General features: G+C 42.5%; 1 protein-coding gene across 1 annotated transcript in view; it reads right to left on the bottom strand.

Moving 5' to 3' along the window:
* Positions 1-3,140: 3,140 nt before the first annotated feature.
* The window catches only part of jade3 (jade family PHD finger 3), a 57,071-nt gene continuing 33,328 nt past the window's right edge, over positions 3,141-26,883 (bottom strand). Inside the window, exons 6-12 of the mRNA XM_085999580.1 lie at positions 24,165-24,355; positions 22,721-22,932; positions 19,218-19,385; positions 15,111-15,227; positions 13,424-13,900; positions 13,193-13,310; positions 3,141-6,802 (exon numbers count right to left, since the gene is read on the bottom strand). Coding sequence (XP_085855706.1) covers positions 5,871-6,802; positions 13,193-13,310; positions 13,424-13,900; positions 15,111-15,227; positions 19,218-19,385; positions 22,721-22,932; positions 24,165-24,355 — 2,215 coding nt within the window. The 3' untranslated portion in view covers positions 3,141-5,870. The remainder of the gene's footprint in view (positions 6,803-13,192; positions 13,311-13,423; positions 13,901-15,110; positions 15,228-19,217; positions 19,386-22,720; positions 22,933-24,164; positions 24,356-26,883) is intronic.

Raw genomic sequence — 26,883 nt, 5'->3', positions numbered from 1 at the left:
GCACAATAATTTAGGTTGTCACTTCAGCGCAGTGCTGAGGGAGCACTGCACTGTCGGAGGTGCCGTCTTTCAGATGAGATGATAAACCGAGGCCCCATCTGCTCTCAGGTGGTGCAGAAGATCCCATGACACTATTTCGAAGGAGTAAGGGAGTTATCCCCGGTGTCATAGCCAATATTTATCCCTTAACCAACATCACCAAAACAGATCATCTGGTCATTAACACATTGCTGTTTGTGGGATCTTGCGGTGCGTGAATTGGCTGCCTCATTTCCTACATTACAAGTGACTACACTTCAAAAGTACTTTATTGGCTATAAAGTGCTTTGTGATGTCCCGAGGTTGTGAAAGGCGCTATATAAATGAAAGTCTTTATTTTTAGGCCGTGAGTTGGTAAGCGTTTGAAGTGAGGTTGAAGATAGGGTGGCAGCTGGGCAGTACAGAAGTCAAGGCTAGGGAAGAGGGTGGTAAGTTTTGAAGATAAGGGCACAGTCTTGGAGGAAAGAGAACAATTAATGCCAGCGAGCATCGGCCAAGGACAGTTAGTTGAGTGACAAGGATCTGGATCAGTAATGGGGTCAAGGTAGCAAGTGGTGTGCTTGATGAAGGAGTCTGATTGAGTGCAACAAGAGGTCGAGACAGCTGAGCTGATGGGAGTATATTGGGAAACAAAAGAAACTTATGAGTATTTCACACTTGGCATCAGAGGCAAGGATGGACTTGCAGCCAACCTCCACATCTCTCTCGTGTTCTCCAGTCTGAACTATCAATGAACAATATTTTTTTTAAATTAAGTCTGATGCTTGTTCCAATAATCAGCACTTTCTTCTGACACTGTCTCGGTGTTAACTCATCTGCTCAGTGGAGGGACAACACTCTCTAGAAAATTGGATTTGCATTCTATACGTAGAGGTCTTCAAAAGAGAGCAAATACAAACAGGATCGTTCAATTACAGCTTGTTCTGTACAATCCTCAAACGATTTCCTCTGTCTAATTAGCATTAATGGGATGAACAAGCATTTGCCAACCTGAAAGTATCAGCTGTCAATGTTTCAATCTTGTATTTTATGAACTCTCTAATTTTTCAAGCAGATTCTCTCTCAATCCTCCTAGTCAGGCTTCATGTTTTAAGTATTAGACGATTGGCAGTTCCTGAAGGCATAAGTTGAGGGAGACAAAAACCTCTGCTACCTTAGGAGAGCGAACCCCTCAGTAGCTGGTGTCGAGGTTCACAGCTCAGCCAACCCAAATTAATAAAGTTTTAGAGCAAACTGAAATGAATATTAAAGACTAAGTGGAATGGAGTGCTTTGCACTTCCAAAACACAACACATCTTACCCAGGCATCATTAAGAAAAATGAAAATTGTTTCATTATGGGTGAGTTTCTGGGCTCCTTTTTGAGCCTCCTCCAAATCTTTGGCAAAAACAGGTCCGGATATCCTGATATCTTGTCGAATGGGGTTAATCTAGATGGAAATCTCCCAAAAATTCTATAAAAATCCCCCTCAATGTCTTAATTTCTGTTGTAACCAGTGTCGATACGGCTGATCCAATTAAGCTACTGGCCAGTGACAGCTCCATGAACGCTGATGGTGGGGGAACTCAGCAATGGTGGTGCTACTGAATGTCAATGACAGGTGTTTGGGACTTTTCTTGTTGTAGATGGTCATTGCCTGGCAGTTACGTGGTGAAAATGTTACCTGCCACTTGTCAACCTAAATCAGAATGCTTTCCAAGTCCCATCATGTGCTGCTTATAAAGCTTTCCCCCCCCAGTTAGCTTCACCACTTGTTTACTCCGCCACAGGTCATTACCAGCCCATTAAACTGAATGGGTACAACAGAAGAGAGTTCACAACCGTTATAGCACAAAGAAAATAGTTATTGACTTGATCTCAGTACTGCAGGTAGTACACCAACAAAGGGTGTAGATAAAATATAGGCAAATAAATTCTTCGAAATTAATCAAGAATATCTGTTAAGAAAAATGTTACGCCATTAGAGAGAAGGAACAATGTTTTAGCTGGAAGAAGCCCCTGGGATAAGTTATTAACTGTCCCTACATTACAATGAATGCTGGGCATGTAGAGTTTTTCCACAAAGGGAATGGGACTTTTTTTTTGTAGGATAAAACATGAAATTCAAGGCAGAGGGGAATACAGGTTGTGTTTTTGGGGATCAGAGAATCTATTAACAGATGATGGCTAACTGAATCATCAATCCCCAAGAACCAGAATCTGTACAAATAAATTCCTGTCAAGAAATCCTTTTGCTCAAAATAGGTCGAGAAACTTTTTGTTACCTAGTTAATATGCAATACTAGAGGTACCCAACTCACGTCAATTGGATAAATCAGATCAGTGCCATTACATTGGATGAGTTTAAATTAGGATTGGGAAGAATGGGATGAGCCACTGGGGTAAGAATTGGTTATGGCCCGATTTTGGACGCAGACAGCATGTACCCAGCCGGGAGGCCAGAGGCTCCCCCAAAGTTGGGTCTCAAACCTCATTTCAATAATTTCAGCGAGTTACCTCTGCTCGTTACACATCTAGACACAGCTTGCCCATTGTAAGGATTTCACATTCAGGCCACCAGCTTTGCAGGCAGCGACCCCAAGGGAAGTTCAGGGAAAGGGATGCATGGACAACAGGTAGGGGGCCAGTCACGCCCCTTGGGAGTGGCAATCCAGCTCCGCAGACACATTTAAAACAAAAACCATACATTTTTGGTGGCAGCCGCTGAAAATTCCTGAAAGGCCCCCCCCGGGCATGCTCCGCTCGTCACCAATCAATTTAATGCTGGGTTCATAAAAATAGGTGTTATGTAAATGTGCGGCCTACGCAAGGGGCCCCAACACCCGTTTCACGCAGGCGCCAGAGCAGCCACCTGTACTAGTATGGCGGTGCCATAACGCTGGCGCTGATCAGTCACGGTAAGTTGTTCCCAAAATTGGCCCTCATTGTGCCCATTTTACACCTGTAAAATGGGTGAACCAGGTCCAACTTCAACCGCACTTTCTCCGGAGACTTGATGCAAGTTTTGCTTTAGGACTTGTGTCCAAGGATATAGAAATGCACATTTAGCACGAATGTCTCTAGACTACGCAAAGAAATACTACAGAGCATTTTATGTATTGTTTTGGGTTTTTTTTTAATCAGAAAACTACCTGTAAAAGAGGATGCTCCGGAAAACATGTCAGTGACAAAACTCCAGAATTATCAATATATAAAACAACTGAAGTACATAAACACAAAATTCAGGTAACAAATAAGATTCATACTTTAAAGACAATTATCAGTGAATCTGAACACATGAACTATCATACACGTCTCAAGGATAGCCCGTTTTCTTTCCTTTCTCCCACTACTTAGAATGATTCCGGTTTTAAAACACAGCAGTAACATTTTATGCACTCCCTTCATTGCTAGAGAAGGATGTAAAATTCTCTTCAAAAATAAAGAAAAAAAAAATGCCTCAACTGAAGGCACGAAATAGCACCGAGAGCTTTATGGTGTTAACTTGCAGCAGAATTTATTATGGTAGCACCACAAAACATTTCATGCATATTATTCATCAGAGGCAGAGGGAGCAAAAGTTACACAACTGCTTCTGCTGCACAGAGCACCTAAAACCCGCTATTTATAAAGGGAACTGCTGTTTCTTTTGTCCCGTGAAATGTGCATAATTAAGTACAACTGTAAAATCTTTAATAAAAAAAAACTCATAGAACATTAAACATAGAACAAATAGAATGGCGTACGGAGCAAGAAAAAGGATTAGGGGAGAAGGGGTTGCCAGAAATCACAAGTTTAAGGTGGAGGGAAAAGACACCGGGGGAGGGAGGTTAACAACCCTGCCCCCACCCCCTTGCAATGCTTCATACACCCGTGAAAAGAAAAAGATGGTTGGAAGAGACAAACAGCTATAGGAATGCTTAGCCTTTAAGTACAACAGCATACACGGGATGAAGCTTGTGGCATGAATTTGCTTTCCCAAACTGAAAACATATTCCACTGCACATGGCAATGGGGTGGGGGTGAAAAAGCGGGTACAGGAAACTTTTTTTTTTTTTTTTTTAAATCCGGCACGGACGGGACCGACGTGGTGCCGGTTCATCAAAAATTCCGGATAACCGAACGCTATAGTAAAAGATACGGAGCCGAGAGCTCCGTATAAAGCAACAAACCCTGTTGCTTAGCAACAGCTTCAGAACAATGGCCACAAGTTACAAGCGTCTCTGTAGCTTAGCAACAGCTGCAGCCACACCCTTGCACAGCAACAAATGGAGGAAGGCAAGTAATAAAAGTTACCTGAACCTACTCCTGAATTTTGCCGGTTAACCGAGATTTCCGGTTATTTAGGCGCCGGTAAATCAAAAGTTTCCTGTATATGATTCATCTCTCTAATAGCTTGTGCAAATTCACTGTAGTTTAGTGCTTAACCAGTAGAACTAAATTAGCATTTTCTAGCGTCAGTAATAAGACTATTAAGCAAGTTTACGATCATGCTCTCCCATCATGTACTTTTTTTGGTAAACTTTGAACTTTTGGTTGTACGCGTCCAATACAAATACTGATGGCAGAAGAACTGGGTGATGGCAAATCTCGTTCTCCCTGCTTACCTTGAAAGGAGCAGCTGAGGCTAAATATATTCTTTTGATGCAATATTTTAAAACAAAAACTAGAAACAAAAAGTACACAAACATTACACAAAAAGCTGTGCAAACACTAACAAAACATAAGATTAAAGACTACTAGAGCGGACACTGAATAAGTCAGTGTAGAAAGCTGCAAATTTGAGGTAATATTCCATGTAGTTAACTCAAGAAACGTGGCAACAGGAATTACGTGCTTTGACCATTTGGGTATTGGGTCAGAAGTGGCATTAATGCATTGCCATTATTCTCCCCAACATAAGGACATCCTAAACCTTTTTCTGTGTTTAAAAAAAAATAAAATCTTAAGTGCTTCCTCTCCTCAGCAAAATGAACAAAGCTTTCACTTCCTCCCTCCCACCTGATAATTCCTCTCTTCCCTGGACAAGGCAGCAGTTCACTGCAACTATTTTATTAGTCTGAAGGCCATGAGAACTTAACTTTTTCAGGACAGTTTAACGAGAACATGAGGTGTTGCTTTAACATTATTGTGAAGCTGAAATTTGTAATTAGTTGTAACTCGCAAAGGAAAAGCGGAGGCCACTGCCGGGCTGGCCAAAGCCCCTCGAGGGGAGAGGAAAATCGCAGTGTACCTCATCAACAGAAGAGGCTTAAGATGTAGAATGAGAATGAGAAGTTTGTGACTCAAATCAAGATTCAGATTGGTCTAGAAGGCAGGAAAAATAAAAAGATTTTATACAGCACAATTTTAAAAAAAAGACTGGCTGGCAAGGCAGAACTTTTCAGGACGTACATATACTTTCTACGCGATTTGCAACTGCAAGACACCGAGCCAAGTGCGTTCAGTTTGGGAAAACCTTTACACTTTTTGGAGGCAATTAGTAGCTGAATCGTGTTTTCTTCTTGCAAGATCATCAAAAACTTTTAGTACAGCTGGTTGCGTCTGAAAACATGCTGCAAATAATGAAACAATGCCAGTCACCAGGAAAAAATAATTAAAAGGTTCCTTAATAGTTCAGTTGTTAGAACACCCCAGACCACTATAAGGCATTCAATTTTAAAGTAAAACTTGCATCTTTAAAAACCTTGATAGAAACACACTTGTCATTCATCTCTGTTCAGGGGGCAGGTCGTTCTGGAGTGCAATCTACAGCAAGTTCAAAAATTGCTACCCATACAGAGCTATTAAAAAATGGACTAATATTGGCTCAATTACATATAGCACAATGTCCTCGCTCATTCAAGTATTGATCACCTCTGTACTGAACTGATGTGGCAAAGCATGTTTAACCTAGTTCTGCTGTCCTTGCTGTGTTGCTGTGACCGAGAATCTCTCCCATAGTCTTGGCCAGGGTTTTCTTCATCAGAGTTTCTTTTCCGTAGCCTGTTCCTCTCTTGTCTAATGTCAGTCTCGGTCTCAGAGTCGCTCAATTCAACATCGGGACAGTACCCGTCGTTATCCTGGTACGCTGCCGTCGCTTGGTGCTCAGAAAGCTGCTTGCTCCACAAGCGATCCTTGGCCGATCCCCTTCGTAAAGGCCTTTCACAGTTTCGGAAGTCTTCTGAAGTCCTCACTAAACTGTCCAACCTGTCTTTGCAAGGCTGACCAAATTCTCCCAGTTTTGATTTTCTGAAAGTGCCCTGGTTGGCAAAATGGTTTGAAAGAGTCGTCACTTTGTCATAGGAGGTCTGACTGGAACAGTCTCTCTGAATTACAATGCCTGATCTGCCCATTAGGCCATTTGATTTAAGTAACCCTGGATTATTGTTGTCTCGCGTCTTTCCGTTGGCATTAGCCGATTGTCCACGTAGTGATATATGAAGCGCTGACTGTTTGCTGGATGCCTGTTCCACATGACATTCAGGGGACAGCAGTGAGCTACCTGCCTGAACATCCTGCCTGAGATGGCCACCAGTCAGCAACAGTCCATTGCTTCTTTCCTCGTGTCTGAGCCAGTGATGAGACTGTAACTTCTTTTCACTAGTTCTGGAGCCTTGTGGCGTTGACAGATTGCTCTTGCTGTACAAGCTACCTTCAATGTTGAGGGAAAGTGCACCGTTGGCAGCAGTGGCGGAATTACTGTTGACATTTTGCGAAGGTTTTGTAGTTGTTTTCAGCTTTATTGTGATCCGTGGAGGGTCCTGGAACATCAATCCTTCCCGTGGGAATGACAAAGGCAGCCCTTGAAATAATAAGAAAAAAAAATTGAACCTCAAAGCTAGTTTCGCAAAACCCCCCCACCCCCCAAAAGTAAAAGCAAAATATCTTGGGATAGTAAAAATGTCTGTATTCTAACGATTCATGGCTAGCAGAAATTTGAAACTACTGGAACAGTAACCTGTCTCCAACCATTCCCAGACCAAAAGGCAAGAAACACTATACGCTAAAAAAACACATCAAAGAATGATGTTAAAAGATTACTGTTTAAGTATATGTAAATGGCGAATCCTGGTTTCCAATCTACAGTGGACTGTAGCATTATACCTGCAACCAACGTTGTCCCCAAGCTGCGCAGCTGTCTGCCGGTCCCGTGCAGCCCGGGACCGGCTTTCCAAATGTGAAATATTGCATATGCGCGAAACTTTGAATGGGCTACGCAGCCCATTAAAGGGATCGTGCAGCCCCCCACCACCACACCCCCCCCAAAAAAATAGGGGGGGGGGGGGGAAGAGACATTGCCTGCAACTCCACACTACTTTTGGTCATACTGCTGTGGGAAGTACCAAATGGGGAAATGGGGATGGGGAGGAGATGGGAGTCATACCTGGTCAACTTTTGTTCAACTCCTAGTGGATCAAAGTAACACTGAAGATCTGCGAGAAAGTCATTTGCTTGCTGTGCTACAGATGGTGTGGGAAAGGGGTGGGGGGGGGGGGGGGGAAAGGAAGAGAGAGAAAAAGACTTGCACCCTCAAAAAAATAAAAGGTAGCAACCTTCCCATAGTTCGGGTACACCGTTGTCTAATTTATTTATTAAAATTGATGCTGAAGTTATTCAGTTCTATTTCTATGGGGATCAAGATCCAAGCCATTGGATGAAAGTTGCTTTATTCTCATTTGTCGTAGTATCACTGAAGACAGCAATTCCACCATCACTGGATTCACAATTCTGTTCACTTTTTTTTTTGCTTAGCTAGGTGTCTGACACATGGGAACCCACCACCTTGTTTATGATTTAACAAATGTAACGGAGAAGTCCATATGGGTAGACTTTCCATTAGTCCAATGTTTAGTACACACACCCCACTTACCCAAGTTAAGACAGCTTAGACCACAGGAATTTAACCAGCTAAAACCACACAGCGCCCTAGCATAGAAAGCTGGTAAATTTCCTGTCGTCTACTCAGCTAGGACCACCTATTAGGACATTAGTTTCCAGGGTTATGTGGAGCCAAGTGCGAAGATTCCCAGTCCCCTGCAACAGGTTTACCCCTTGAAGTTCCATTAGTGAGCCAAGCTGGGGTGCTGTGGACTTGCCTGGCTCAGGTATTTCATTGTCAAATCTGCCACGGGGATGGGGGGAAAGAGAGCAGGGGGATGACTGTTCCAAACTTCCATCATCAGGTGCATCATTTGGGTCACCCTTAATCTCCAGACCTTGAAAACCGCTCTCCACCCACTCCCTCTCCCGAGGAAGATAGTTACTGGTTGACCACGAAACAACAGGCTTGAGCCCTCACTAAGTAGGCAGCAGATACTAAGCTCAAGAGTGGCATGCTGAGCAGCACACCTCCCCATAAAATGTGCAAATCCATTGCTACCATCCTCCAGACCATAACATGGGGGCATATCATACTCCAAATAGTGGGAGTATGAAGTACGCAGCATCAACCAGTTTCTTGCCTTTTTCCCGCAACCCAATCACAGTGCACACCGAACCCTGGATATATGTCTGATCTCATAAGCTGATGTATTCCAGCAGGTGCAGTCCCAAGTCTCAATGTTTTCTCCTCGGCTACATGACATACATACACATCTTTAGCATGGTGGAAGGACCCCTGTGGGGCAGTTTGCAACAACCCACCATCTGGATATTGCAGGTTTCCAAGTCTAATGCTGTATCATAACTGCTTAATCTAGGACCAGGCCGTCAGATTAACTTGTAGTAAAAAGGGGAAATCGATTGCAGGGAGGGAGGGCTCCAGTCTACGCTGACCAATCCTGCAGATGGAGTCAGCCTTGTGGCAGGAGCTGTCTTTGCCAAAACCCCACACAGAAGGACCAGGCCCAGAAGTCCTTCCATTGTTTGTCTAGAAATTATGAAAAAATGAAGGAGAACTATTTGGATGCATCTTATATACCACAAGTTTAACCGGCATTGGGACTCAAATCATTGAAGACTAACAGGAAAGACTAATGTGCAATTCTCCAACCTACACCAGCTACTGGTATAAATCAAGCTTTAGAGCACACAACATCTGTTTTGTCAGAATCTGGCTTTCGGGAAAACAATTTGTATATGCCATTCTTCCACATGTACCACCTCCACTGGGGTCAGTCCGAGAATCTGAAGTCATTTAATCAGCCGGTGTCAGATTGAGGATCGCACATGTGAAAAGTATTGCTGTGGTGACATCGTCCCGCAGGTGTACTGAATCCAACTCCGTGCTTTTATGTCCAGGTTCAAGTGCTCCAGGAACTAGCAGAAAATTAGGAGACCTAACAACAACTGTCCACTGATGCCAGATTTACTGTACAATCATCTTTTGATAGTGCTGCTGACTCAACAGGATGCACATATCAGGAGTCAATGTTACTAGATACAGGAAACTGTGTGTTATCCGGAGGCTAACTGTCCGGAATGCTCGAGCCACCAGCAAAAATCAGGAGCTGTTTTCGTTAGGTTTTTCTTCTTCTCGTTGCTTTTTTTCTCAACAGTCAAGCTCTGCAAGCTCTGCTGAAGCTGTTGCTAAGCTACAGAGATGCTTGGACTGTTTACAAGCTGTAGGTTTGTTGACAGATACGGAGCTCAAAAGCTTGCGTATCTTTCAACATTAGCGCTGGAGTGTCCGGGCAGTTCTGAGGGAACGGCAACAGCTTGGTCCCGTCGGTGCCAGATAGCACAAAGTTTCCTGTAGATCCCTGGGATGAGAGGGTTGTCCGACGAGGAGACTCTGAGCCTATACTCTCTGGAGTTTCAAAGAATGAGGTGATCTCATTGAAACATACAAGATTCTGAGCTGGATTGACAGGGTAGATGCTGAGAGATTGTTTCCCCTAGCTGGAGAGTCTAGGACTAGGGGGCATAGTCTCAGGATAAGGGGCCAGCCATTTAAGACTGAGATGAGGAGGAATTTCTTCACTCAGAGGGTTGTGAATCTTTGGAATTCTCTAGCCCAAAGGGCTGTGGATACTGAATTGTTGAGTATATTCAAGGCGAAGATAGATAGATTTTTGGGCTGTAGGGGAATCAAGGGATATGGGGAATTGGGCGGGAAAGTGGAGTTTAGGTCGAATATCACTGCAGAGCAGGCTCGAGGGGCCATATAGCCTACTCCTATTTCTTATGTTCTTACAGTATGTAAGCCCTCAACATATTTCCTCTCACGCTTACTGCAAGGGTGTAACTTCCTATTCATCTGCCTTTGACCAGTATTTTTTTCATAGGGCTTAACACAAAGATTTCAATATACGAAAGGTACAGTATTTATTTGGTGGTTTTGCCTACATTACAACCAAAGTAATGAATTGGCTGTGAAGTGTTTTGGGATGTCAGTCAAAATTTGGAGGAAAAAGCTGTCAAAACAGTGAAAGAATTGATTCTTGGCACCTGCGGGAGCAAGGGACAATAAACACAATGGATATGTCAGGAGAGCAGATAATGAAATTTTGTAAAAACTGGGGAATTCAAATTCGGAAAAGAAAACTGAGCGAGAGGAAGTGAAGATATTAAACAAAGACATAGAAATTGGCCAGAAAAAGCAATAATCCTGAGGATTGGGAGCAGTTTAGGATTCAACAAAGGAGGACAAAGGGATTAATTAAGAAAGGGAAAATAGAATATGAGAGTAAGCTATCAGGGAACATAAAAACTGACTGTAAAAGCTTCTATAGATATGTGAAGAGAAAAAGATTGGTGAAGTCAAGCATAGGTCCCTTACAGTCAGAATCAGGGGAATTTATAATGGGAAACAAAGAAATGGCAGACCAACTAAATTCATACTTTGGTTCTGTCTTCACAAAGGAGGACACAAATAACCTCCCAAAGATGCCGGGGAACATAGGGCCTGATGAAAGGGTGGAACTGAAAGAAATCAGTATTTGTAGGGAAATGGTGTTAGAAAAATTGATGGGACTGAAGGCTGATAAATCCCCAGGGCCTGATAATCTACATCCCAGGGTACTTAAGGAAGTGGCCCTAGAAATAGTAGATGCATTGCTGGTCATCTTCCAGAACTCGACAGACTCTGGAACAGTACCCATGGATTGGAGGGTAGCTAATGTTACCCCACTATTCAAAAAAGGTGGTAGAGAAAAAGCGGGGAATTATAGACCGGTAAGCCTGACATCGGTAGTGGGGAAAATGCTAGAATCTATTATAAAAGATGTAATAACATGGATTTACAAAAGGTAAATCATGCTTGACTAATCTACTGGAATTTTTTGAGGATGTAACTGGTAAAATAGATAAGGGAGAACCAGTGGATGTGGTGTATTTGGACTTTCAGAAGGCTTTCGATAAGGTCCCGCATAAGAGATTTGCGTGCAAAATTAAGGCACATGGGATTGGGGGCAAGGTATTGACTTGGATAGAGAACTGGTTGGCGGACAGAAAGCAAAGAGTTGGAATAAACGGATCGTTTTCCGAGTGGCAGGCAGTGACTAGTGGGGTACCGCAAGGATCGGTCCTAGGACCCCAGCTGTTCACAATATATATTAATGATCTGGACGAGGGAATTGGATGTAATATCTCCAAATTTGCAGACGACACAAAGCTGGGTGGGAGGGTGAGCTGTGAGGAGGATGTCGTGAAACTCCAGTACGATTTGGACAGATTGGGTGATTGGGCAGAAACATGGCAAATGCACTATAATGTGGATAAATGTGAGGTTATCCACTTTGGTGGCAAAAACAGGAAGGCAGATTATTTGAATGGCAATAGATTGGGAGAAGAGGAAGTGCAAAGAGACCTGGGTGTTCTTGTGCACCAGTCGCTGAAGGTTAGCATGCAGGTGCAGCAGGCGGTTAAGGCGGCAAATGGTATGTTGGCCAATGGTATGTTGGCCTTCGTAGCAAGAGGGTTCGAGTACAGGAACAAGGATCAGTTGTACAGGGCCTTGGTGAGACCGCACCTTGAGTATTGTGTGCAGTTTTGGTCACCTTACCTGAGGAAGGACGTTCTTGCCATGGAAGGAGTGCAGCGAAGATTCACCAGGCTGATACCTGGGATGGCAGGAATGACGTATGAGGAGAGATTGTGTCGATTGGGATTATACTCACTGGAGTTTAGAAGATTGAGAGGGGATGTCATCGAAACCTATAAAATTCTGTCAGGCCTGGACAGACTAGATGCAGGATGTTTATGTGATGGCCGGGGAGTCCAGAACCAGGGGTCATAGTCTAAGGATAAGGGGTAAGCCATTTAGGACTGAAATGAGGAGGAATTTCTTCACCCAGAGAGAGTGGTGAACCTGTGGAATTCTCTGCCAGAGGGCGGTGGAGGCCAATTCATTAAATATATTCAAGAAGGAGTTAGATATATTTCTTAAGGCTAAAGGGATCAAGGGATATGGGGAGAAGGCAGGGACAGGGTACTGAGTTTGGATGATCAGCCATGATCTCATTGAATGGCGGAGCAGGCTCGAAGGGCCGAATGGCCTACTCCTGCTCCTACCTTCTATGTTTCTATGAATATAGCGAAGATGGAAATTAGGTTTATAGCTTGTAGATCATTCAATACCTACGACCAAATGAATAGGTCAGGAAGTCAGGAAAGACAGAGAAAACAAAAATGCTTCAATCATAATAAAGAAATGTAGGATAGTGTAGAAAAATATATATTATGGTAAAGAGAGGAAGGAAAAAAAAGTGTCAAATTTTATTGCCTTATAATCAATTTTGCTTCAATCTTGCAACGATTGAGGTGTGCGTATAATCTCAAGTCTAAATGTCCAAAAACCTTCTTTAAAATGATTTTGAGTTGAAACAAAAAAAAACATAAAAAAGAGAGAAAACGCCATTTGGCCCATCAGCAACAATGACCAACTTGATGCAGTGTCTTAAAAAATATTTCTATCATGGACTCCTCTCCTTCCACCATCACCTCTGTCCTAATTTAAGGAACTTCCTTCCCCATCACTTAAAAAAAAAAAAAAAAAATTCTCTTTTTAAATCTAGCTGTACTATTAGTATCTCTAATCCTCAATCCTCCTGAACAGCTTCTGGTCCAGGGCACTTTTAAAGATATCAGCTACCTTTTCTGAGTGTGTGTTCCACATGTTTACTACCCTTAAAATAAAAAGTTTGAGGACTGCCAAATCAACAATCTTATCCGATGCAACACAAACCACGGCAATGCAAGAGGAACCAGAGAGGATTCCGGGAATGTACGGGAAGCACTGGTATATATTTACCTGCAGCAATTTGCTGATTCATCAGTTGAATATGCAAGTTGAAAAGTTGTTCTTGCACTTTACTCTGTGACAATTTCAGTTTCTCTCTTCTGCTCACCATGTAGCAAAGATTCCTCACCTAAAGAGAATGGACAGCAATTTCAGTTTTTAGTATTCCTTCCAAGGTACTTGGAAACCCCAAATTACTGCTTTTTCATTCAAGATGCGCAAAGAAAAAGTAAGAATTCAAACCCTTTCTAAGTCTTGGCGTAGATGCATGAACATCTTCATTCTGGAATGAATCTGATCCTCCTTCTGCTGACCCAAGCAATTCTCTTCGTCTTCCTTCGGAGGTAGCAGTGGTTTACTGAAATTGCTTTTCCGCTTCAGCTTCCAGTACTCAAATATATATTCGACCACCTGCTCGGAGAGATGCAGTTCACCAGCCACGTCAGCAACCTTTACCAAGGTGTAAAATTCTTCCTCCAGCTCCTGAAGCTTCTGTGCACGCAAGCCCTTCTTCTCAGTTTCAGTCTGTTTCTGCTTTTGCTCACTGATTTTTGCACTTGGCTCACAGTCACCTTCCTGGTTCTGCCTGTTTTTACTGTGCTTGAGACAGTAAGACTTGAACTTCACCTCATCGCCATCGTCCAGGATTGTCTTCATCTCCAGACTGTGTTCAAAAGCACAAGTTACGTGAAAGGCTGTGATGCAGCTCTTCACTGAGCACTGAGGATTAAAGTATGAAATAGTGAGAAAACACACAAATAAATGAATGAAAACAATACACTCAGAGCGCTTGTTATAAATACCCAGTTGGTCAAAATATTTAAGTGAAGCAATTTTTATACACACATATACAGACTCTAGATATATAATCCATTTACCCACAAGAGCTTTGATTAATGTGCATATACTTCTAATTATTTTCATATTTTTTTATAATTTAGTATTTTAATCCGGTAGCACTTCCGTCCATGACAATGTTTTTCAATTTAGTGCTACAATCACCTCAAAATTATAGAATATTTATCAAACTATTATGAAAGAAAATACAGGCAGGTCTTGAAATTGGAAGGAATCTTTCAGTGCAAAAGATTGAAACAACCTTTTTAGTGCAGCTAGCATTTAAGGGGGTCTGGTTAGAATCATGCTTAAGTATGGTTTTGACTTTACCACGAGTTTCCAAATCAGTGTATAAATGGGGAAAAGTTAGACCACAGGAAACTGATCCAGCTTGAAAAATCACTTCTGCTGGTAATAGTTCTGCTGTTACCAATGTTTTATGAATGGGACAGGGCAGCCTTGGCAAGAGTAAAATGTTTTGCCTTTTCATTATCTCTGTTCCAAGTATCGTGAGAAATCCAGATGTACCTCTGTTAGAGAATGCTGCACTTCATTTTCCATTCTTTGTGCCTAATCAATATTTAAAGTCTATATTATACAGTTAGCAAAAAATATAGATTAGACAGCTGCAATAAAAACAAATTTACTTTTTTTTTATACCAGTGATTTTTAAACAGGAAATTAAACTGTACTTGGAAATAGCAGCTGACAATAGAGAACATTGGCTCTCGTTCCCAGTGTGACTCAGAGTACCCAGAGTAAGCAACTTCAGTGACTGAATCACCCTTATAAATAGATTAATATTTATTTGAAGGTAACGACTAAGTCTGTTTTCAACTAGAAACTGATTTGGCTTCACAATGTTACAGCTCCCTGACACAAATGCCTAGTTAAGTTCTTCGCATTCAGTCAAAGACAATTGGTCAAAGCAGTTAGAATGAATGTTGCAGCAGCTGGACATGTACGTACAAACATGCATACATATATGAAAAGGGCAGGAAAGGACCATTGGACCCTTTCCGTCCAGATACAAGGGAACCACGCCCACCATTTACCCACCCCTTAACCACACAGTCTCCTGGGATAGGCTTACCTGAATGCAGGCACCAGTCTTCAGTTTGCAAAGGCTGCAGACTAATGACCATCGGCTCGGTGGAATGTGAGACACTTTTGTAATTGGCTCCATTCTTTCAGGGCAGGCAATACTGACCTACGGTCATAATAAAACAGATTCAACATTTTCCTAATTTGAAACAAACCCAACATTGAGTAGCTAATCCGGATTTGCAGATTCTGATTTGAATCGATTTATGTGCAGTTTTAGTATTTTTAGCCTCTAAGTGGAGCAGCTTGATCTTTTTCAGGAATGGCGTGTATACACACACACCGACCAATTATGTCAATTCTCAGCCAGGAGTCCTCAAGGAGATTAATGAGAATACCAGCATGGAAAGTCAGACTTTTTGTAACAAATATCCTCCTAAAAAAGCCAAACAACCCATTTATTGGGTGGGAATCCTCAATGGAATTAATTTCTAGGTAAACAGCTGAAAAACATTAAAAAATAAACATTTTCAATTTTCACAGGATAGCAATATTTCTGCTATGAAAATGAAAATGTAATTGCAGGAAACTTTGTGCTATCCGGAGGTTGAATGTCCGGCAGCTTCAATCTAACGGCAGAAATCAGCAGCCGTTTTGGTTAGGTGTTTTTTCTTCTCCTAGCATTCTTTTCACAGGCAGGCTATGGAAAGCGTCTTTGTAGCTTAGCAACAGCTTCAGAGACGCTTCCAAGCTACTGGGCCGAGTGTTTACAAGCTGTTGCTGAGCAACAGTCTTTGTTGTCAGATACGGAGATGAAAAGCTCCTATCTGATAACATTGACGCTGGTCTATCCGGAAGTTTTGAGGCAACGGCAGTAGCTCGGTCCCGTGGGTGCCGGATAGCACAAAGTTTCCTGTATTTGGTTTCATTCATGGGAAACAAAAACCACAGATATGCTCCTATAATTCCAACATATTTAGCATTCAAAATTGATATCAGTTTTATGGAACTAGTGTGCTTGATGCTGCATATTTTGCAAAATGCAAGAATAATTTAGTTATGCTCAAGTATAAATTCATAATAATTAATAATGAGTGGTTGGTCAGCACCACAAAATTGTAAGTTACAAGTGGATTAAGTTCCTTCCTCAAAATACAATCAAATCGAACAATTACACTTCTCAAGCACAAGTGCCTCAAAACAGCACAGTGATTGTTCATTCTGCAGCTCTCCACACTGCTAGCTAATTAGAGTGCCACTGGTTCATCAGCACAAGTCAAAAACCTACAAAGCACCTAAAATATCATCTCTTCCACCTAAAACAGATGGCATTTAATAGAGGCATCAAGCATCATCTACGCCTAAAATTCAAGGAGGAACGAGTGAAACAATGAGTGACTTACATAGAAGATAGGAGCAGGAGTAGGCCATTCGGCCCCTCGAGCCTGCTCCGCCATTCAATGCGATCATGGCTGATCATCCAAATTCAGTACCCAGTCCCTGCTTTCTCCCCATATCCCTTGATCCCTTTAGCCTTAAGAAATATATCCAACTCCTTCTTGAATATATTTAATGAATTGGCCTCCACCGCCTTCTGTGGTAGAGAATTCCACAGGTTCACCACTCTCTGGGTGAAGAAATTCCTCCTCATCTCTGTCCTAAATGGCCTACACTTTATCCTTAGACTGTGACCCCTGGTTCTGGACTCCCCGACCATCGGGAACATCCTCCTGCATCTAGTCTGTCCAGTCCTGTCAGAATTTTATAAGTTTCAATGAGATCACCTCTCTGTAATGAAATCTGTTTGTCTTGATCCTGTATTCGTTTTGCACTCATGTATATTACCCTCCCCCACTGTGTATAGTTTCACTTCCTCTTTCCCGACTAACCTGGGAGGTTCCAGGTCTTGGCTCTTGGCTCCGCCCCCGACTTCTCTTACATAAAGATCCCAGGATCTGTATGACTCATTCCTGGGAACCAGTCGGCGTGTTGAGATGTTAGCTCTGATCTTAGTGATTAAAAGCCAACTTGTTTAAGTCTATAACTTCTAGTTTTGTGGTTATTGAAGGCCCATCACTCTCATTCTTCTAAACTCCAGTGAGTACAAGCCCAATCTACCCAATCTCTCCTCATACGTCATTCCTGCCATCTCAGGTATCAGCCTGGTGAATCTTCGCTGAACTCCTTCCATAGCAAGAATGTCCTTCCTCAGATAAGGTGACCAAAACTGCACACAATACTCAAGGTGTGGTCTCACCAAGGCCCTGTACAACTGCAGCCAGACATCCTTGTTCCTGTACTCAAACCCTCTCGCTACAAAGGCCAACATACCAATTGCCTTCTTAACCGCCTGCTGCACCTGCATGCTTACCTTCAGCGACTGGTGCACAAGGACACCCAGGTCTCGTTGCACTTCCCCTTCTCCCAATCTATTGCCATTTAGATAATAATCTGCCTTCCTGTTTTTGCCACCAAAGTGGACAACCTCACATTTATCCATGTTATATTGCATCTGCCATGCTTCTGCCCAATCACCCAACATGTCCAAATCATACTGGAGTTTCTCGACATCCTCCTCACAGCACACTCGCCCACCCAGCTTTGTGTCATCTGCAAATTTTGAGATATTACATCTAGTTCCCTTGTCTAGATCATTAATATATATTGTGAATAGCTGGGGTCCAAGGACCGATCCCTGCGGTACCCCACTAGTCACTGCCTGCCACTCGGAAAAGGACCCGTTTATTCCAACTCTGCTTTCTGTCTGCCAACCAGTTCTCTATCCAAGTCAATACCTTGCCCCCAATCCCATGTGCCTTAACTTTACACGCTAATCTCTTATGCGGGACCTTATCGAAGGCCTTCTGAAAGTCCAGATACACCACATCCACTGGTTCTCCCTTATCTATTCCACCAGTTACATCCTCAGAAAACTCCAGTAGATTAGTCAAGCACGATTTACCTTTTGTAAATCCATGTTGACTTTGTTCGATCCTGTCACTGTTTTCCAAGTGCTGTGCTATTACATCTTTTATAATGGACTAAAGCATTTTCCCCACTACCGATGTCAGGCTTACCGGTCTGTAATTCCCTGTTTTCACTACCACCTTTTTTTGAATAGTGGGGTAACATTAGCTACCCTCCAATCCATGGGTACTGTTCCAGATTCCATCGAATGTTGGAAGATGATCAGCAATGCATCTACTTCTACTCCAAGATAGTAAAATCAGCAAGAACCAGAGCGCAGATAGAAAAAGTGACAACCAAAGTAATCTACTTGATTGTACACAAGGGTCCAACAATGGCACTTAAATTTTGTGCAACAGCAAACAGATCTTGATGATTCAGAATTAAATAGGAAGTCACTTTATTTTGGAAAGGTCACTCACTGGATTATACTGGAGTCCACTGTTGCATTGCTGCACTGTGGCCCCTGCCAGGTACAGCAGTGCCGGGGAATTCAGTATAGAGGAGAGGAAGTACAGTGGGTGTGTTCCTTTTCTAATGTTCAGTCCACGCTGCTGAGAAGACAACCAAGGTGCAGCAGCAACAGTGGCTTAGAGGCATCAGAATAAATTGTGCCATTGAGGGTGGCGGCGTGGGAGACCTTCTCTTGGACATTGGATAAACTCCACTTAGAGGGCACAAGAGAAAATTCTACCGTAAAACAAGTCATTATTACTTTTTTTTTTTTTAAATCATCTGGGATTTATTTTACTCGTTGCCCACATGAACCTAAGATAACCTATTCTGCAGTAGGGTGCAGTTGAGTTACTTCAGTGGGAAATGCCACTGGAAGTCCAGTTGAAAGAGTCACTCTAATGTTTCTAGTTAACAACTTCCTAACTAGAGGTGTAGTTCTTACAATAATACCCAAGGATGTCATCGCTGTCTCAGGACAAGAGTGGTACAATCTGGTCCTAAAGCAGCTGGCGTCTTGAATTGATTTATTTTTTTATTTTTTATAAAAAGGGATTTATTTTCATGTTAAGACAATATTTGAATGGAGAAGGATTTTAAATAATGCACGTAGAGCTTTTAGCTTTACTTGAATTCAGATGTGCAAGTACACTGGGGGGGTGGGGGGAGAGAGTGACAACAGTAAGGATATAGATGGAGACTTCTGCTAAAACAAATCCGTAAATTCACTTTTTACCTCAGGTATCCACAAGGCACAGCTGACGTGTGCCCACTTGGTCCCAGCACGTGTGGCTTTCATTGCTCCGCCTTGTTTTGGACACAGAAGACACTGTGGATAAATTCCAAGCACACAAGTGCGACACAACCAGCTACCTTCAGGCACTTTCAGAATCCCATAGCAGGCCTGAATGCAAAAGAAAATTAGCAGAAAGTATATTGGTAAACAAAAGTCGACTAACAAGTATGTCGTAATGCGCATACAGGAAACTCTCGTTTAAACGGCACCTAAATATCCAGAATTCTCTATTAACCGGCAAAATTCTCACTCCGAAAACAACACCTCAATAACCGGCAATGTTGCCGAGTCCCAGTCCAAGTCTCCCGCGGTGGCAGAGTTAGTCAGTGGGGGTAGTTCTCCAAACTGCCACTACTCGGCTTCTTGGCGCTGTCGGAAGTCAGAACACCTCAATACCCCTGTAACAGGAGTCTGACTCTCCCGCGCTGCCGGTAGTCTCTTCTGATCCGCCATTTTACAGGGGTACTGTGCGTCTCCCACGCTGCTGGTAGTCATTGCATTGCATTAGCCTCAACTGGCAGTACTGTACTTAATCAAGCATCTTCCACCATCCATTTAACAACATTCTGTAGGTGAGCACCCAATTACTGTATACTGCACATTTCTTAGTTAAAAATAGCCTCGGTAGATAACCCTCTCCGTCATCTGGAATTTTTGATCAACCGGCAACACGCCGGTCCTGTTGGTGACGGATACCAAAGAGTTTCCTGTATTTAAAACTTTCATGAGTTGGATCCTACATCAATAGTTGATGAACAAGTTCTAAAAATCATTTGTATTTATTACACAACCTATAGCACACCAGAATCATTCCTCACCCTTTAAAAAAATGGAAGGGTACAAAAATCATCCATTGGTCAATACACCAGCAGGTGCCCTTGAATGTAGCAAGGCATCCTGTATGTACACTGCTTCCTCATGAGGCCAAATGCACTAAATAGGTGAAAACCAAGTGCAAGAACATCAAATAATTCTGACCTTCACTGGCTACCGGTCTGGCAAGGCCTCAATTTTAAAATTCTCATCCTTGTTTTCAAATCTCTCCATGGCTTCGCTCCTCCCCATCTCTGTAACCTACTCCAGCCCTACCACCAGTGTTCCCTGTAAGCTCTGCAGTCCTGCAACATCTAGTCGTGAATGCTGGTGGACCATTAAGCAACTAACGGGCAGAGGAGGCTCCATGAATATCCCCATCCTCAATGATGGTGGAGCCGAGCACCTGAGTGCAAAAGACAAGGCTGAAGGCCTACTCCCGAAGTCCCCACCATCACAGAAGCCAATCTTCAGCCAATTCGATTCACTCCACGTGATATCAAGAAACAGCTGAGGGCACTGGATACAGCAAAGGCTATGGGCCCCGACAACATCCCGGCTATCGAGTCTAAACATGGACAAATGCGTTGAATTCCAGAGGTGAGGCGAGAGTGACTGCCCTCGACATCAAGGCAGCATTTGACCGAGTGTAGCATCAAGGAGCCCTAGTAAATATGAGGAAGAGCTTTCCGAGACATTAGCCTCCAGTTAGCTGAAAGCCAGCTCACAATTGTAACTTTCAACGTGATTTTCGGTTTTGAAATACAGTAGGCATTAGCAATTAATATCTGACTCCTTACTAATATACTCTGTTAATCAGAAGAATTATATGGGTACTGCAATGTCGTGGTTATGTTACTGAGTTAGTAATCCAGAGGTCTGTAACAATAATCCAGGAACCATGGCCGTTTGAGAATTTGAATCCCGTAAACAAAAAACCTGGACAAAGTGACCACCAGATGGTCGCAAAAACCCAACTGGTTCACTTCAGGGAAGGAAATCTGCCATTATAACCTGGTCTGCATATATGTGGCTCCAGTCCCACATCAATATGGTTAGGAACAGGCGTCAGCCGTTTAGCCCCTCAAGCCAGTTCCACCATTCAATGAGATCATGGCTGATGTGATTTAACTTATTTCTCTTAGTACCATTGGTTAATAAAAATCCATCAATCTCATATTTAAAATTAACTACTAACCTAGCATCAATTGCCGTTTGCGGAAGAGAATTCCAAACTTCTACCACCCCGTGTGCGTAGAAGTGTTTCCAAACTTGACTCCGGAAAGGTCTGGCTCTAATTTTTAGGTGTCCCCTAGTCCTAGACCCCCAACCAGCAGAAATCGTTTCTCTCTATCTACCCTATCTGTTCCCCTTACTATCTTGAAAACTTCGACCAAATCACCCCATAACCATCTAATTTCCAGGGAACACAACCCTAGTTTGTGTAATCTCTCCTCGTAATTTAACTCTTGGGAGTCCAGGGATCATTCTGGTAAATCTATGCTGCACTCCCTCCAAGGCTAATATATCCTTCAAAGAATAGAAAGACTTGCATTTATAAAAGCGCCTTTCACAACCACCGGACGTCCCAAAGCGCTTTACAGCCAATGAAGTATTTTTTGAAGTGTAGTCACTGCTGTAATGTAGGAAACGCGGCCGCCAATTTGCTCCCACAAACAGCAGTGTGATAGTGACCAGATAATCTGCTTTCGTGATGTTGATTGAGGGATAAATATTGGCCAGGACACCAGGGATAACTCCCCTGCTCTACTTTGAAATAGTGCCGTCTCATCCGAAAGACGGCACCTCCAACAGTGCAGCACTCCCTCGGTGCTGCACTGGAGCGTCGGTCTAGATTTCTGTGCTCAAGTCTCTGGATTTGGGACTTGAACCCGTAACCTTCTGACTCAGAGGTGAGGGCGCTACCCACTGAGCCACGGCTGACACCCGGCAATAGTATTATTTCAGAGACTTCATTCTCCGCCTGGTTTCACATTCTCTCTCGCTTGGGTTTCATTGCAAATCTCATGCCCAGAACGGCTCACAGTACGCCAGGGGTGGTTTAACCAGGGCTTTGTATAGCTTCTTAAACTGCCCTTTGAAGTGGCCTAGTAAACCACTCAGTTGTATTGGACTGCCATGGGGAACTAGGGATGGGCAATAAACACTAGTCTTGCCAGCGACGTCCATAACCCGAGATTCCCAAGATTCTGCAGTTACAATCTGAACTTTTAAATAATGGTATCCAGTTTAACAATTAAAATTGCAAACTTAAATGGTCAGAGCTTCCCCCTCCCTTTTTTGGTATGGAACGGTGATGCCTTCTTTGTTCATTCTAGAATATAATCCCATTAGTCCCTGCTAACCATGTGACCAATATCACTTAGCCAGCAGAGACACAACAGAAAGCAAACAGGACCTCCTACATTCGTACAGATGTAAAGCTAAAAATCTTAGATGGATTTCATTACAAAAACGTACTGCAACGACCCAACCAAGTAATATTTACAAATAAGGCCTCCATTTTACAATAAAGATTAGCCAAGACACAACAACATGGAGAAATGGAAACATTACAATTTTTGAATCATTTATTACTTCAATTTTGAATAAATAACATTTTTACTTACTTGATGGACACAGATATTACACCGATCACAGAAGACCATCTCATTGCCCTCTTCACTATCAGGGGAGCGGCATACATCGCAGATAACATCTTCATCATACTCAATCCCCAGCCCTTCCTCAGTCTCTATGGCATGGTTCATGTTTTCATAGCACTGACGCTCCAGCGCTTCTATAGTTCTCTCCATAGTGTATTCATGAATCAAACCACATCCTGAATCAAAATTTGTAGAAGAAAAAAAATTGCCTTTAATATTATTCAAATGCAATTTATCTTCAAGCTATGTCAATCAAGCAGCAACAGGAAACCACTTAAGGGCATTGCTTCTCAAGAGTTTAATATTCTCTGAAGTCCTCCCATTTCATACTGCATGTGTAGACAAGACCAACACTTTTATATTTCAAAAATGGTTGTTCACCTGATGTTCCACTATGCAATGGCCCACGTCAATCGCTGAAGTCTTTCTGTACAAGTACAGGAAGCTTTGTGTTATCCGGAGGCTAAATGTCCGGCAAACTCGAGCCACCGGCAAAAATCAGGAGCCGTTTTGTTAGTTTTTTTTTTCTTCTCGTCGCTTTTTTTCAACAGTCAGGCTCTCTGAAGCTGTTGCTAAGCGACAGACGCTTCCAAGGTACGGCCGACTGTTTCGAAGCTGTTGCTAAGCAACAGTGTTTGTTGTCAGATACGGAGCTTTTCAGCTCCGTATGCTTCAACATTAACGCTGATGTGTCCGGCAGTTTTAAGGGAACGGCAACAGCTCGGTCCCGTCGGTGCTGGATAGCACAAAGTTTCCTGCAGATGAACTAAATGGCACTCGAGATTTTTTGGGGGGGAAAAATATATATGCTGCCAGCCTCAACTCCCTGTTGGTTCCCTGGCCCAAAGTTAAATATCACAACTCATGCAGGGGAAAACACTGATCTTTTCTTAAATTTAAAAAAGTTTCTCCAAGTAATGTAATAGAGATAAATATAAATAATGTAAAAAAAACGAAATAAGTTTTAAAAAAAAATATATATATAGCTAGTTAATCAATGTTGCATTGTATGTATAGGATTAACTACAAAAAATGAAGGGCATCACCTAATTAATTATTTCTGCAGTTTGAGTGAATTTATGTCCTCCATTACCATGGAAAGTAGGTTCTCTCAGTAGGCTTATACAAGATAATACTGAATAAAAACTTAGTATTTAGCCTCCCGTATAGAAAATTAGATGCAAGGTATTTTCCTCTCAGTTTTAAATGTTACAATCTACCACAGCCTGCAAACCAGTGACTGGGAATGAGCAAGTCGTTTGATTTTTCAGGTTCTCAAGTTTTGTTTGGACTTGCCAGGAAATATTCACATGAAATTTCAGATTAGCAGAGTCAACTAAAAATATTACTGCATCCAACGTGGTAAAGAAATGCACTTGCATTACTGTATAAAATAACTCCTACTTACCCATTTCTCTCAGTTCTTCATTTGCTGCATGTAACCAGTAAATGTCCACATCATCCAAGTCATAACGGCACATAGTGTCTGCAAGTTCCAGGATGTTAGCATATCCGGGGTCCGAGGGTTCGGAGGTGGAGCAGCGGATATACTTCCGTGGTTTAGTAAACAAAGTCTCCTTCACCTTTTCTACAATAACCCTAAAACAGTCGAACGTAAAAAATCAAACACAGGAATAGAATCAATCTAGTGCAGGCATTCTCACACATGCTTAAACTTTACAGCAAAACATTTTACTAGACAAGAGTGTAAAAGTCTTCTTAAATTCTTCAGGGAAAATGTTTACAGCATTTTATTTCACAGTAGAAGGCTACTATTCCAATGTATGAAGTGTTACAAACAGATGGATATAAATTAACCACATATACTAATTACTACATTTGGCCATTTTCTAAATATTGCTTTCACCATGAAAACAGAATTTAAGCTTTTGAATCAGCACCCTCTTCACTATCAGGGGAGCGGCATTAGTTAACATTAGTTAAGAAAGGAGTCATTATTCATGGTTACAAAGGAAGAACAGTCAGAAGCAGAACTATGGAATTTTTGTAGGAGGGGGAAGGAGAGGGTTACATTGCAAATAAGAATTTTCAATTTGGGAACAGTAATTTCCCTCTCCAGACAGCAAGTTACATTGATGTGTTCTGTGAAAAGTTTTTAAAATCTATTCAAACCTTCAGCTTTAGCTGTCAGAACACTCTCTCAGTCACTCATTTTACAAAATAATTAGATACGACAGGCCATTTGGCCCATCTTAGCTCATCCAGCTGGAATGACCCTAAAATCCTCCAATTGCAGTATCCAAATGGTTCTTAAAATGATTCCAGGGTTTCTGTTTCCACGACTGCACCCAGGATTTCATTTCATGTAAAGGAAACTTTGGTTTATCCGGAGGTTGTATGTCCGGAATACTCGATCGAACGGCAAAAATCAGGAGCCGTTTTCTATAAGTTTTTTTAGTTCTCGTTCTTTTTTTTTTCCCCAGTCAGGCATTGCAAGGTCTGTAGCTATAGCAACAGCTTCAGCTAGAGGCGCTTGCAGCTGCAGCCGACTCTTTAGAAGCTGTTGCTAAGCAACAGTGTTTGTTGTCAGATACGGAGATGAAAACCTCCGTATGCTTCAACATTAACTTTGTATGTCCGGCAGTTTTGATAGATCGGCAACACGCCGGTCCTGTCGGTGCCGGATATCACAGAGTTTCCTGTATTGATCATTTATTGTTTGAAGATAAACTTCCTGATACCAGTCCTAAATTTGCCTTTAACTAGTTTAAACCTGTGACTCCTTGACCTACTCTTCCAATTTAATTTAAAGCAACTTGCTGAATTTAGCTTTTCCATACGATGTACAATCTCGTATACCTCTGTATCACCTCTCGGACTTCTCCTTTCAAGTCCGAAAGGCCCAAGTTTTTCCAATCGTTGCTCATCATAGACCTACAAGACTAAGGATCAACCTTGTGGCTCTGACTTGCACTGCCTCCAGGGTTTGGATGCCTCCCTTACATCTTGGTGACCGGAAATAGAGTACACGTAAGGTGTGGTCTGACCAGAGTACAGTACTGTGCACTTTGATCATGATTTTCTCAGGCTTGTATCCTACTGTCTAGCTTACATCATTCAGTATTCTACTGGATTTCTTTGAATGCTGTTATGCAATGGTTGGACATGGAGTGTCAAGTCCATTAAGACTCCTCGGTATTTTTCCAAGTTCATCCGTACCTATTTCAACACTATTCACGGAGCACTTGCATTGCCCGTTTTGCCTTCCTATGTACAGTATTACTGTCCTATGACATTTGTCTGTATTAAATTTCATTTGCCATTGCTCTGCCCACGTGCATCGGTGTCCAGGTCATTCTGTAATTTCCCAACTGCTTCCTCCGATTCCAAGGTTCATACCAGTTTGGCATCAGCTGCTAATTTATCAATTTGCAGTGAGTTGGAGTTCAGGTCTCTGATACAAATTAGAAATCACTGGTCCAATACCGATCTGTGGAGCACCCCACTCAGTACTTCCTCCCACCCACCCCCCGATGCAACTCCTCTAACAAGGACCCATTACTGCTATAGCCCTAAACTTCAGAACGTCAGGGTTAAAGTTTCTAAAGCACATCTCTTTTCCCCCCCTTCTCCTTAGAGCTTCCTCTGCCACATGCCATGTCCTGACTGAGCAGGTGATCGGCTCACTTTCATAAGAACATAAGAAATAGCAGGAGTAGGCCATTCAGCTCTTCGAGCCAGCTCCGCCATTCATTAAGCTCATTGGTGATATTCTACCTCAACTCCACCTTCCCACACTATCCCCATATCCCTTGATTCCCTGTCTAGAATATACTCAACGACTTAGCATCCACACCCTCTGCGGTAGAGAATTCCAAAGATTCACAACCCTTTGAATGAAGAAATCTCTCATCTCAGTTGTAAATTGCCGACACCTTATTCCGAGACTGACAGTGTTCCCTTTTAGTTGCGTGGCTGCAAAACTGCGAATGGTCCATGCAGACCCGTAATGGGGCCTCACACCCAAAAAACATAAGAGGGAGCATTGCACTGTGACCCTGAGTTCTAGACTCCCCAGCCAGGAGAAACATCCTCCCTGCATCTACCCTGTCAAGCCCTATAAGAATTTTATGTTTCAATGAGATCACCTCTCATTCTTCTAAACT

This window comes from Somniosus microcephalus, chromosome 10 (assembly GCF_052327205.1).
Source record: "Somniosus microcephalus isolate GS21.2 chromosome 10, FLI_Smic_1.0, whole genome shotgun sequence".
Lineage (NCBI taxonomy): Eukaryota > Metazoa > Chordata > Chondrichthyes > Squaliformes > Somniosidae > Somniosus > Somniosus microcephalus.
This window is presented reverse-complemented; position numbering and strand designations above follow the sequence as displayed.